This window comes from Poecilia mexicana, unplaced genomic scaffold (assembly GCF_051168715.1).
Source record: "Poecilia mexicana isolate PSO_F unplaced genomic scaffold, ASM5116871v1 scaffold_15, whole genome shotgun sequence".
NCBI classification, from domain to species: domain Eukaryota; kingdom Metazoa; phylum Chordata; class Actinopteri; order Cyprinodontiformes; family Poeciliidae; genus Poecilia; species Poecilia mexicana.
Genome location: NW_028263384.1, coordinates 18,007,871 through 18,021,000, shown reverse-complemented (window position 1 = coordinate 18,021,000; position 13,130 = coordinate 18,007,871). Strand labels below are relative to the sequence as shown.

Sequence of the window (13,130 nt, the reverse complement as noted above, 5' to 3'; positions counted from 1 at the left end):
TCCTTGTGGGGAAAAAAAAAAAAAAAAAAAAAAGCATTCCCACAACATGATGCTGCCACCTCCATGTTTTCATAAAGGGAGGAACTGTTCAGGACATTTTCTATGTGTAAGCAGGACAGTCAGAAGGCCATATTTGTAAACGCACAGCTAATAGTTGATTAATCAACATAATACATAATACTGTTTTATAACCTAAACTTTGCTTAAAAGTTCTCTGCCTCTTGTCCTTCATGATGCATTTTACTTGCATATATATATATATATATATATATATATATATATATATATATATATATATATATATATATATATATATATATATATATATATATAAACATGCATGAGTTATAAATAGTTCTGCTAGGCACTATGCCTAAATAGAGAGAACTTACCCGAATAATGCCATCTGTACAGCCTGTGACAATAACATTCCTGGAATCCCACTCATGCCGCTGTGTGAAGCTGACACACAGGATGTCTGCCTGAGGCCCGGAGGAAGTTCCTGTGCAAGCCAGCAGCTGGCCCTTCATGGTCCACAGGTAAAGCAGAGGACCCACACAGGACACAATCTCACCCTTGGACAAAGCAGAAAGGTGTTGACGTTCAAACGTGCGCACACAGGAGTGCACGAAACAAGCAAAACACAAAGAGGATATGCCCACTGTCAGCAGTGAGGATCCTCCCTTCCTCACGCTGTGGGCTAATTTCATGGTTGTGAAAAGAAAATACAGAGAGAAAGCAGACTTACGGTGAGATCATTGATAGCCAGAGCAGAGATGCTGCCCGTGTGTCCTGCTAACTGGGTGACATAACTTAGCTCCTCCAAATCCCAGAGGATGCAAGTGAGGTCGCGGGAGCCACTCACTATCAAGCTGTGGCCCTCGGACACAGCCAGGCACGTCACCGCGTCTGTGTGACCGTACAAGGGCTGCAGAACACGGGAGAGTCAGAGAGAAGCACTGGTACGTAGCTAGAGTGAATAAACTAACAGACAGACTCACCTGTCTGAGTTTCATGTGAGAAAGTTTGTCCTTGCCGACAGCCACTTCCCACACACACACAACAGTGCTGCTTCCTGCAGTGATGACGGTGGTCATGTTGGGGCAGGCGGCGCACAACGTCTCCCCCCAGTCACACAAACTCTCGCTTACTGAAAAGTGCTAGAAATATTCATTTATCTGTTAATGATATCAAATTATGAAAAGTCTTTGTATGGACAATTGTAACAATTTTAGAATTTTTAACCTTTCGATTAAAAGCTTTAGCAATAAAAATCAATGTTAAAACTAAAAACAACCACACAAAATCTAAAAGGAACTTCTGTTTATTTAATTTCACACGTTCAGACAGATACTAGCTTTTTAAAAAGTCTTGATTGCAAATATCTATAGACTTCTCCCATAATTTTGACTTTTCAACCTAACCACTTAATAATGTGGATAAGATTTTATATAGTAGCAAATCTTTCAAAATGTGTGGACCTTGAGCGTTTTCTTTGTTTCCCGTCTAAACTATGTTTTTTTCCCTCTAGTTTCTTTGTATTAAAGAAATATTAAACTACTTGTATGTCTAATAATGACAGCACAATTACCCACAATAGTTTTTGTGTCATGTCTTACAGTATGTTCTGTTTGAAAGACTTAAATCTAACAAAAAGTTCTAAATCCTCCCATCTGAAATGTGGAAACAGAAACATCTGGGCCAAATTAATTCTCAAACATTTCTGATATAAAAAAAAAAACAACTTCTTCAAATATTTTTCCTCATAATTCAAGCATGAAGAGCAGCATGAGAAAATTATGTAAAAGTCATTTTGTTCAGATCACAAAATATTATTTTGGTAATAAATTGGGTTTCTGTTTTTAAGTGCTCAATTATTATTCTATCGTTTTTATCCTTTTATAGTCAACTAATCTTGCAATTTTATTACTTGATAAGGCAAGGACCAATATAAACAAAGCCAATAAAATAAATAGGAACAATTAAAAAAGTCCCAAAGCTATTGAGAACAAATATCACAGAAATAAAATGTGCACAAGGTGTGTAAAGGCTCGCATTGGCAAATATTGTCAATTAGAAGAATTTCAATAGTTCTGAAATACAGCATCTGTTGACTTTATCGGGTTCACAAGAAGATGATAAAGATGGATAAATTTTCTCTATGTAGAGATTTACAAAATTGTTTTAGCTCCAGTAACAAAGTTTAATCATGTCCAACCTCTGAAGCCAATTGAAAAACAATACTTGCTTTATCTTAATTTAATTGAAGCATTTAAAGAGTTTGCAAGTAAGACATAAAATGCATCACCTAACTTGTGCAGCTCAAACAACCACAAGCAATGGATTTACAAAGCTGTAAAAATACAGTACCTGCTTAAAGAAATGAGACAATAATAGGTACATTCAGATTATTTTTCCTCCTTAACGTGACATATTTTATATACGGTTCAGTTAAAAGTGAAAAAAAAAAAAAAAAAAATAGGGTAAAAATATGTAAGCAATGAACACAATTAATTGACTTTTAATTGAAAAGTATTTTCTTGAAAGCAGGTGGAAAGTGTAAAAAAAAGAAGAAAAAAAAGGACATGCAGCAAATGGTCCCGGTCTAGAGATCTAGAATTAAACTTGGACCAAAACATATTTTGTTGGACATAAAACACAAGTGGCACTTTTCAGAAATTAATGCAGCTCCTTTAATGATGCTGGAATCCTCTTAAAAAAATCTGTGCTTAGTTCATCCTCTTTTTTTTTTTTTTTTTACAGTTTTGAGTAAAATCTTCACATTTTGCAAAGTCACTGGTGTCTCATATTTTCTCCAGTTATTAATAACTTTCTTCATTTTGCCATGGTGTAGCTACATATAATATGTAGAATTTATGTATCCTTTTCCTGACAGATACATTTGCACATTGAGATACATTTGATCCTCTCTGAAAAACATGGCTTTAGCTAAAGAATGAAAATGAGCAAATATCAGCAAAACATCCTAGAGATAAAGTTAACTTTAATCTAGGGTGATCAGATTCACTACAAATTACTGGAGGAACTAATAAAAAAAATAATAAAAAAAACACACTAAAGGCTAAAGAAAAAATTAAAGCATTAGCTTAAAAATGTGTGCATGTTTGCAGCCAGTTCCTTGTAGCATTTTATTTTTAACAATTTCCATCTAAACACATTTATTTGTTTTTCAGTTTATCTGTATGGCTAAAGTGTCAAATTAAAGGTCGAAAAGCTTTGTAAGCATTTTTTACATGACAAAAACAGGGCATTGTAACAGGGGTGTGCACTCTAGGAAGCCAGCATACAGTACATACCTTCTCTGTGGCATAGTTTCCAAAGGCACAGCTGTTGTCTGGAAATCCCCAGCTGAAGAAGCAGCCAGATGGAGGCGACATGAGTAACCGGTTCTTCTCCACGACCAAAACTTCTTTTTCATGGCATAATATTTGACCCACCGGACCTCTTGGTAGCTCTGCAATAAGATTCAGAACTACTTTATTAGTAAAAGCAAAAGGATTTGAAATTACAAAACAAAATCTGTTACAGCCTAGCATGAATACCATAAAGATATGGAGTAAAGCTGTACATAAAAAGGTAATCTTGTATTTGGCGAGTATCGGTGAACACATCAGGCCAAATAAAACTAATAGCTCTTCAAAGCATCACATTAAAGAGTTCAGTAGGTCCATAAACTTGCAAAGAATTTCATTGAACTGACCAGAGAAAACTGGGCAATTAAAACAGCTTCTCCCAGTTTACAAGAAGCAGAGCTTTGTCCTGGGGGGCACCTGCATCCGAGACAGGATGAAAGCAGGCAGATGTGGGTGAGAAAACTTACAAGAGGCAGTAATTGTGCCTGTAATTGACCTATTCATACAGGAAAAGGCAGAAATCATTACATCCATTTGCCAGATCTGCGTCTAAAATCCCCTGGAAGAACTTCCGTCTGCACTGGTCTTAACGTTCCTCCTCCTATTCATCTCCATCTCCTTATTGATCAGATCAGACACTCCAAGATTTAATATGAAATGTAATATGCAGGAATCTCTCCCTAAGCATTCGCAGATTCATCTCTTCTGCTTCAGTGGGCCTGTAGGGATATTCAGATTATTAAGTAGAGCTCAGCTGAAGAGTCATCTCCATATTGTAGCTCCAGCAGATAGCTCCTTCTACCCTTCTGTAGGATAAATTAATCTATGGACGTTCTCACTGCGTTTCAATCATTCCCTCGAGACCCGAGTACATCTAGAGTATAATAACAGGCATATAATGCTAAGGTAGAAATTAAAAGAGGTACAACACACACAGTGAGATATAGCGTATTCAGCAAAATCTGAATATGCTATATCAATAGTAACAAAACGGTTAGTATTGTGTCCAATTTTTAAACAATACTTGGGACACTATTGGCTAGCGTTTGCAAAGCAACCAATCCAGACTGCTTGGCGCTGATTGGCTGAAACCACAAGAGTGGGGAAAATGAAAACTAAATTAGCTTTTAAGGTATTGCGAAAATAGTTTCCACTGTGTAAATTGATGCATATTAAGTTATATTTGGGATTTTAAGTAATAAATGAGGCTGCTTTATGCATTTTTAGAGGGGGTCTCAAGTATTTGCGGATTTTCGTCATTCACGGACAGTGGTGGTTTGCAATCCTCCCCAAATATCAAAGCTCCACTGTACTTTGTTCGCAATAAAATAGCAAAAATGTACAACAAAAAATTAAAAGAAAAGAAAATTGGGTTTATTTCTTTTCTAAAGAAAATAAGGTTATCTTATTTTCTCATGTCTAAACATTTGACATGTGGTGAGTGATACTTCAGCGATAGTGAATGATGCAATTTTTACTTTATTGATGCAACATTTGCTTTGCATTTTACACAACGTGTAGAACACACAGCATTTCTAAGTTGTGATACTCAAGCCACACATTGACATGTCCAAAAAAGTTTGGACAACCTGGGTTCGAACGGAGATGTAAGCGGTGCATCATTCTCTATATGTCAGGAGAATGTTTATTTCATATAAAAATACATTGAAGCAGGAGCAAAAGAAATCTGGCAAATGTTTTAAGTAATTTAAATTAAATGCGATCTTGTTTTTAACTGTGTGTAAACTCAAGCAGGTTAAAGGAACTGTGTGGGACCCAAAGAGTCATACCTTGCCTTAGGGGAGCTGTTACACTGCTGTTATACAAGTTGTGTCTGGATGTTTGTGGGTGCTCTCTGTAAGCCAAAATTTAATGGTTTGCTGGCAAAATAGTCAAACTTCATCAAACAAAATCATCAGAAATTTGAGCTGCTGCAAACATCCGAAAAATCTGATTTGCACCCAAAGGAAATTACTGAGCATAGACCAGAGTGCCAAAGCTTTTGTTTTAGGACCTTTTTTATTACTTTAAAAGCAAATGATGAAAATTAAAAAGTCATCTCCGCAGAAGCAAAAGAAGGCACAGCATTTGTAGTAAAAGGAACTTAGACCTGAATACATTACGCTCCTACTTCTTACATACCATCTAACCCCTCTAATGGTGAAGCTGTACCTCTGAACGGTTGTGCAGGTGTCCTTAGTGTATCCAGGTTGAAAAAAAATGGAGTTGGATGAGAGGGAGTCAATCCATCTTTCTTAGAGCCACTGCGAGGGGCATGAGGCTTGGTGAAAAGCTATGGGAAATATACAGACAAAGATTTTCCTTTAAAGGGCAATATTATGCATATATTAAAACAACACATAAGCAAATATATTGCAATGTCACCTGTCTGGGAATCTGGCCAAAGTTGCTGACGTAGCCTAAGATAGTGCTCCTTATCATGGGGTCTTTTGCATCTTGTCGGCCTCTCTGGGCGTAGAAATAAGGGTGGAACGTATTGACACTTTCCACTGCCGCCGGACCTTGTTGTCTGTATCCAAAGATCAGGTCGATCCACAGGTGGAGGCGAGAACTCACATAGTCACTTTCTAGGGCCTAGTGAAAACACAACAGCAGTTAGAGCAGAAGAAACGACGAGTTAGACAATATTACAGAAGTTCAGATTTGTAATGCAACTACAATTGCTATTGTTGGACACGAACCACCATTGAAACTGGTAGTAACAAAGTTTGCAAGATGCAAAACTTCTTTCAGATTGCACAGGCGATAATGCTATTCAGGTGCACAATGATTTCTTCCAAAAGTCAATTTAGAAGTTTGGAAACAGAAGAAGGTTGTAGAGCTCCGTTATGAGCTTATCCATATACTAGAATTAGAGAATGATTTGGGTGGAATTAGCCAGAGATTGGTTTCAAAGAGTTAATAAGGGAAAGTGGGCATTATGACCAGCTACATCCTTGCTGTAATAAACCCATTGTAAAAAAGAAAACATTACACCAAGGATATTTTGTCCTGAGTTAATTTGTCTGTGGAAGAAAAAAAAAAACAATCTTTTGAAGTCACTAATGTTATGAGAATGGTAGGGAATATGGGAAGTTCAGTAGATTAAAGAGTGTTAACCATCATAGATGCCCAAGGAATGAGAAAAGGGAGGGTCACACTAAAGAAATCAGAGCGACAAAGAAACAGAAACCCCCACGCAGGGAAAGAAAACAGGAGGCTGACAGAGAACACAGAGAACATTCAGCTCATTAACAGCTGGCTGAAGTAATGGCCTTATGAAAAAGAGAAAGTCTTGTGGCTGCATGAATCACTTTAAATGGGCATGTTGTCATAATCTGAACCTAACATGGCTATTTATGCAGTTTCTTGGGAAGGAAAAAGAAAACTGTGCATTATGTTTGAGAACAGCACAGATATCAATGGGACAAAACAGCTGAAAGAATCTAAAGAATAAGACGATGACTGCTATGAAAAACTCATATTGTAGCTCAAAGAATGAAGGCAAACAGCTATGCTGTCATGTGCAGAGTGGATATTTGTTTAGAGATACCAAAACAGTGAACCTTCTGTCTAAATAAATCAGACAGTATTGGCAAACGTTAGGCCTTGTGGGAAAAATCCCGCTTTAGAACTGGTCAGACTGACCAATTGAGGCAGGGAAACCTAGTGAGGTCAGGCGTTACTGACCTCTCGATGGATCCTAATGAACTCCTGGGGGTCACCTTTGGCCCATGGAGGCAGTTCCACATCTCCCAAAGCAGTACCGTCCTCCATACGACCTGAAAACGTATGGATATACCGCATCAAACTGAGGAAACTTCCCTGCAAGCTGTGGAGCTTTAAAAACAATGTGATGAAGACAGTCTGTTGCCAATAGATAATTTCAAAAACAATATATGGAAAGAACATTTAAAACTGTATAGAAATATTTTGGATTTCTGTTCCCCATCTCATGCGAGTCTTACTGGATAAAGATGCAACGCAGTAGAATCTAATGCATGCAGTAACCCAGGTGAAGATGTCAAAAAGTACTCTAATAAAGTCAACTTTTATTGCAGAAGTCTAAACTCCTACTAACCATTTTCTTTAGTAGGAGTTCAATGCGAGTAGAGTGATTGAGAGGAGGGAAAAATACAGCTACAACTTTAAAGAACAATGTTGGCATAACTGCTGTCAAGTCTTTGTTGGGTTTAGATTTGAGTTCTATGATGTTGATGGAAGGAGGTCGATTACGTGTCTGGTGAACCATCTCTGTCGTAGTTTGGCCACATGTTTGGGATCATTATCCTCCACAGTTTACTGGTGGAGGTTGGTAGACTTATCTAAAATCTCCTGGCATTTCAGAGTCTGTAACGCCATGTACTCTAAAAGCCTCCCAAGGCCTTTAAAAGATTAACAGATGCGCCAAACTGAACAATGGACAAAATGTTCCTTTTCCAGACCCCTAGCTTTTCACCAGTACCGCCTGGCATTGCTCAACCTTAAAAGTCCATCATACTAAAGTATTTTCGACTATAAATAATGCTCCCAAATGTTCTTCCTACAGATTTAACACTGTAGTAAAAACTATTTGACCAACAGCTAAGCCAATCTGTCAGGGGTTTTCTGCAGCCTGACTACCACAGCTTTCACACAACATCCACAATGCACATGTACACCACTTCAGACGAAACACGCTGCAAAACTTTGGAAAATGGTTTCCAAAGTCAAAGTAACATCACTGGAATGCTTTTTAATCTACAAACGAAAAGCAGCAAATAAATCATGGAAATTGAGCATATTTTGATACTTTGAGTGTTTCTGTTATTACAGTTTTTGTTTTAGAAAACAGAGGTAAAAAAAACAGCATTTGCAACTTTCTTTAAAGAAGAAAATAATTAATTTTGTTATTTCTCCGTTTTCTATCTTCATAGAGGTTACACCTGGCCTGGTGTTTCTGTGATCCCTTCCTCCAGGGGGCCCACTGGCTGCCCTTCTGGTGTCAATATTAATTTCCTTTGCAAATGATCGCCTTGGCCCGGTGTTTCTGTGTTTAATCTAGTCTCTCTCCTAGACAAAATCATTGCAGGAGTTATTGTTCCCAGTAACTATTTGTACTCTGTCTTCACAGCTTGCAATAGCGGCTCAGAGCTAATCTGCTTAGTTGTATACAAATGGGATCTGTTTGTCTTGTAAAGTGTCTTAATCAGCTCATACCTAGAATAAGTGTAGTTCATATAACAAACTTGATGTTTTCCCCCCGTATGCAACGGATATAAAACATTTCCTCCCAGTGAAGCTCATTAAATACGAATAAGCACATTTGTCTTTGACGCTGCCTGGTCATGCTGTTTTAAGCTCATTAGCAACAAGTGTTATAAAGTTTGTAACAGTGGTTAAGAAAGATGAAGATACATTATTTATTATCTTGGTCACATGTGTGCCTCATTACTGAGATGGAGGACTGGTGCTTCATACTCAATGGCATCATGACTGATCTCTGTCTTGAAAATAAATTCTTTTCAATCCTGAATCAGACTGGCAAATTTGACACAATTTGTGGTTCTCCTGAAATATTTCTCAAAAGTTCAGTGATGGAATACGCTTGCTGCAGTCTTGGACCCATGTGAAATAAAATATCAAAACTTTCATACATGCAAGTGTGAAATTCCATTATGTGACGGTTCATTTATGTATGCTCCATAAATGTGCTTAATGGGATAATTTAATGAATATTTACCACCTCAGAGGTCCAGGAGTAGAGAGATGGGACTTTAAGTTTTTTTCTTTTTAATCATCATTTTACAAATATTATTGTGAAAATAGACTAAACAAATAAAAAACTGTGAAAAATAAGTGTGAACAAAAAGTCACAGAAGCCAGAATATTGATGGTAGAAACTCAAAATTGTGATATTTGTTGTTAAACATCTGCAAACAAGCTCAGATATTTATAGCAACAAATGTTTTGAACTTTTGATTCCATAATTATGAAAAAGTGATATTAATTTTATTTAATTTTTTTTTTTTTTCACTTTTGACATTCTGTCTCACATGTGCAATTTGTAATGTAGATGCAGAGAAGGATTTGGCTGCTGACCAAGCAGGATGTGGTTGGAGTTGAGCAGAAAGTCGGGTAGGTAGAAGAACTCCGGGATCAGTTCTCTGACATCTCCCATGTTGTCTCTGGACGCCGACTCCCACTCTTTCTTTATACTGAAAAACATCCGTTCAGGGATGTCAAATCCTCCCTGCAGCAGAATGAAAAACATCACTGTCAGACTCTCAGCACACTTCTGGGCTCAACTTTTCAACAAGCGTGCTGGAAAAAAAAAATCTAATTTTGTTCAGTGAACCATATTTCACATGGATATTTGCTGCTATAAGAAAAAAGCTTTTCATCATAATGTAAAATTCCATAATTTCAGTGCAGATCTCATGAGAGGGAATGTAATTTGAAATAAAACAATTACCTCAATGAATGAAAATAGCATATACAGCAGTAAACTCAGTTAAAGATGCAAATTCAGTTATGGATATTACTGCACGCCTGTTATGTGCTTTAGAAGACAAAAAGGCATCCCAGTTCACCAGATGAACATCTTTATTGCTTTATTCAGACTATCAAATATGCATGCCTTTTCATTATAATCAACTGGATGCTCGATTGTAAATTGCCAACATCTGTGGCCATTTGGATTGGCTCCTTTTATGTGCCGTTTGTAATTATTTGCATATATATTAAAAATCTCTCTATAATTTGCTTTCACATCAAAAAAGTACACTGAAAACAGCTGATATTAGATCCACGGTATTAGCTCAATAATGTTTGAAAATAAGTTTAAAAATGACATAATGATGAATGTCAATGAGAATCCAGAGCTCTTTGTTTCCTGTGGGTAACTGAAAACATAGTACAGAGTTTCTTCACATGCAAGACGAATCAAGACAAAACAGGGTAACACTTTATTTGAAGGGGTGTGCATAAGACTGACATAACATCTGTCATAAACATGACATAGCATCTGTCATGAACATGAACAAGTCCTTATGAATGTCTGACTGTTGTTTGGTAAATAATGACACTTTTAATGCAAAGTTACTTTAAAAGTTGCATTAAAAGTCCATTAAAAGTGCCAACTTTGCATGATTTTATAAATAATGACAATTTAATGTAACGTTGGCATTTTTAATGGACTTTCAATGCAACTTTTAGAGCAACTTTGCATTAAAAGTGTCATTATTTGCCAAGTGACACTTTATGACAACTGTCATAAACATTCATAAAGACTTGTTCATGTTCATGACAGGTGTTATGTCAGTCTTATGCACACCCCTTCAAATAAAGTGTTACCCAAAAAGGTATGACAGTAAGTCAGTACGTAGTTATTCCTTTCAGAACAATACCAACATTTTATGCCGTTTTTGTTAAAATGCCAATTAATTTTTGAAGAGAGTAGTGTAGTAGATTAGTAGATTATTTTGCCACCAAATAATCAAATGTCAGTGCATTTCTTTGGGATTTTATAGACCACAAAGTAGTGAAAAACTGTGAAGTGAAATGAGATGGATACATTGTTTTGCATGTTTTATATCTCTGTTCCAGCGGAGATGAATGAAATAGCATTATTACGTCTGTCATTAGGTTCTGCAGAAGCTTACCAATAACCCATTTGTTTAAGGTGTTTAAACATATCAAATATTAAAATTTGCATTCCCTGGTGTGTCTGGTCTCACCTGAAGAGCCTGGAAAGTGTGTGAAAAAGGCTCCATTCTTACAAGGAAGGAGGACACAATGATGGCAGAGGAGTAGTGGGTGCAGTAGTGGCAACGTGCTGACATATCTGCCACTGAGAGAGAAACGTATTAGAACAGTGAGATGAGGTTTTAAAGAATAAAACTTTTAAATGGTAGGCTTTAAAAATGAAAAGAAGTCAAGAGACCTTCATCCCCAGCGTTTTCCACCTCATCATATCTCTCCATAAACATCTGTTTCCTTTTCTCTGTCTGGGCTCCCATTGGCTTGGACAAGTCACGGAAAGTTGTGGGATTTGACAGATCCAGTGTCTATGGAGGTCAGAGATTAAGAAAAAAAAGCTTTAATCTATTGCATGATAAAAATGTGTAATAGTCTTCTACAACCTTTGTGATCCACATAGTAATTTCTGCCATTTTCTCCAGTTAATAAAACCTACCTCTAGCATAAAATAGTTTTAGTACCAAATCATAGAGGTGATTTTTGCTGAGAACATAGAAAGGGGTTAAAATAAAGTAAAAAGTCCAGTTCTTATTTCAGTCAGATTTTCCCTGTATACAGGGAAAATATAAATAAATATATAAATAAATATATACATATATGTATATACATTTTTGGCATATCATGCTATTCACAGAAAAACATAATTTTCATTTAGAATCCAATTAAAAACTTTCATAAAATTTACTCAACTCAGAAATTCATGTAGATTCTGGAAATATAAAATATACTCAATATGTTTTAAGCATTTATTGAAGTTATTTTGGTGATTATGACTTGGGAGTAAAAAATAAAAAAAATCAGTTTCTCAGAAAATTTGAATAAGACCGACAACAGCACTTGATCTTAAATCATTAAGAGTTCATGTCAATTCAGCTCAAAGTTTCAGGGAGCCAAAGCAGAAAGGTTGAAGTGTTGCATTTTGTTAAAGAGCCACAGGTAGCAGACTTCTGGTCTAAAACATGCGTGGGATTCTACCTCTGAATGATAGTCAGCCAGGATCCAGGGGAAAACCGGATACTGCATCAAGTCATTGTATGTCCTCCCAGCAATAGTGTTCAGGTGCATCAAATACTCAAAGTTGCTCATCTCGCCTTTCTAGAAGGAAAACACACAACAAAAAATGTTCTAAATACCACAATGAATTATACTCAGCCATTCAGTGAGGATGTAAAGAATTTTTGAGCACAACAACATGTTTTTTACATTACCTGCCATTTTACAAGAGCTGTCTTTTCAACCACTGGAGTCTTTCTAAAGAACAATAAAAGCAAACACTTTGAATTAGCAACAGAGACTGAGTACTGAACAGCTCTTACCAGCACATATTTCCTTTGCTTGCTCTGTTGCCTAGCAGCCAGGATTTAAATACAACCAAAGCCAGAGTTCAGTTCAGTTCAGAAGCACCAGCAGAGTCTTCTCTGAGACTCACGAAACTGAGACTGTGTGCATACAGCTGTAGGAGCAGTTATAGAGGTGAGTTCAGCTAAAGTGGATTGACTTACACTGTCAAAGGATTTCCTACTTCACAGCTTAGAAAACAAACATTTATCTTTTTATATCATTCATTTTTGTTACATTTCAGTCAGATAAAAGCTCACATTACAACAAAAAATCTCCCAAAAAAAGAGCAGATTTACCCAGTTAAATATTTTATCAGGATATGCAAATAACTTGAAAAAAGCATTTATATAAAATGGCCACAACGCTGAACATTTCATTATTTCTGAAACTATCCAAACACATCTAATCTAAATCGTAAAAGTGGTCCGCCGTTTCTGAAATCTCCTCCTCCTCTGTGGGCTAGTAACAGGACGATAAAGTCAAAGCACCTCAGTTGCTAAGCAACAGTAATAAACAAGAGAAATCTTTCTTGGTTTGGGGAAAGAAGGCTCAGTATGCAAACTGTTATATGTCCCTTTGAAAGGATTAGTGAGTACTGTACGAGCTATTTCTGCAACATTTACAGGGATAGCTTACAAAAACAAAGACCAAGGTTAGTTTGACCACTAAAACAAA

At 36.6% G+C, this 13,130-nt stretch overlaps 1 protein-coding gene across 2 annotated transcripts in view; it reads right to left on the bottom strand.

Annotated features, from left to right (window-relative positions):
• Positions 1-13,130, bottom strand: part of wdfy4 (WDFY family member 4) — a 53,821-nt gene that overhangs the window by 3,067 nt on the left and 37,624 nt on the right. For both annotated transcript variants that reach the window (XM_088013524.1, XM_014982510.2), the window contains exons 51-62: positions 12,323-12,365; positions 12,090-12,209; positions 11,299-11,422; positions 11,093-11,205; positions 9,456-9,606; positions 7,065-7,156; positions 5,760-5,969; positions 5,547-5,667; positions 3,318-3,475; positions 1,002-1,160; positions 749-928; positions 393-575 (exon numbers count right to left, since the gene is read on the bottom strand). In XM_088013524.1, the coding sequence (XP_087869650.1) occupies positions 393-575; positions 749-928; positions 1,002-1,160; positions 3,318-3,475; positions 5,547-5,667; positions 5,760-5,969; positions 7,065-7,156; positions 9,456-9,606; positions 11,093-11,205; positions 11,299-11,422; positions 12,090-12,209; positions 12,323-12,365 (1,654 nt within the window). The remainder of the gene's footprint in view (positions 1-392; positions 576-748; positions 929-1,001; positions 1,161-3,317; positions 3,476-5,546; positions 5,668-5,759; positions 5,970-7,064; positions 7,157-9,455; positions 9,607-11,092; positions 11,206-11,298; positions 11,423-12,089; positions 12,210-12,322; positions 12,366-13,130) is intronic.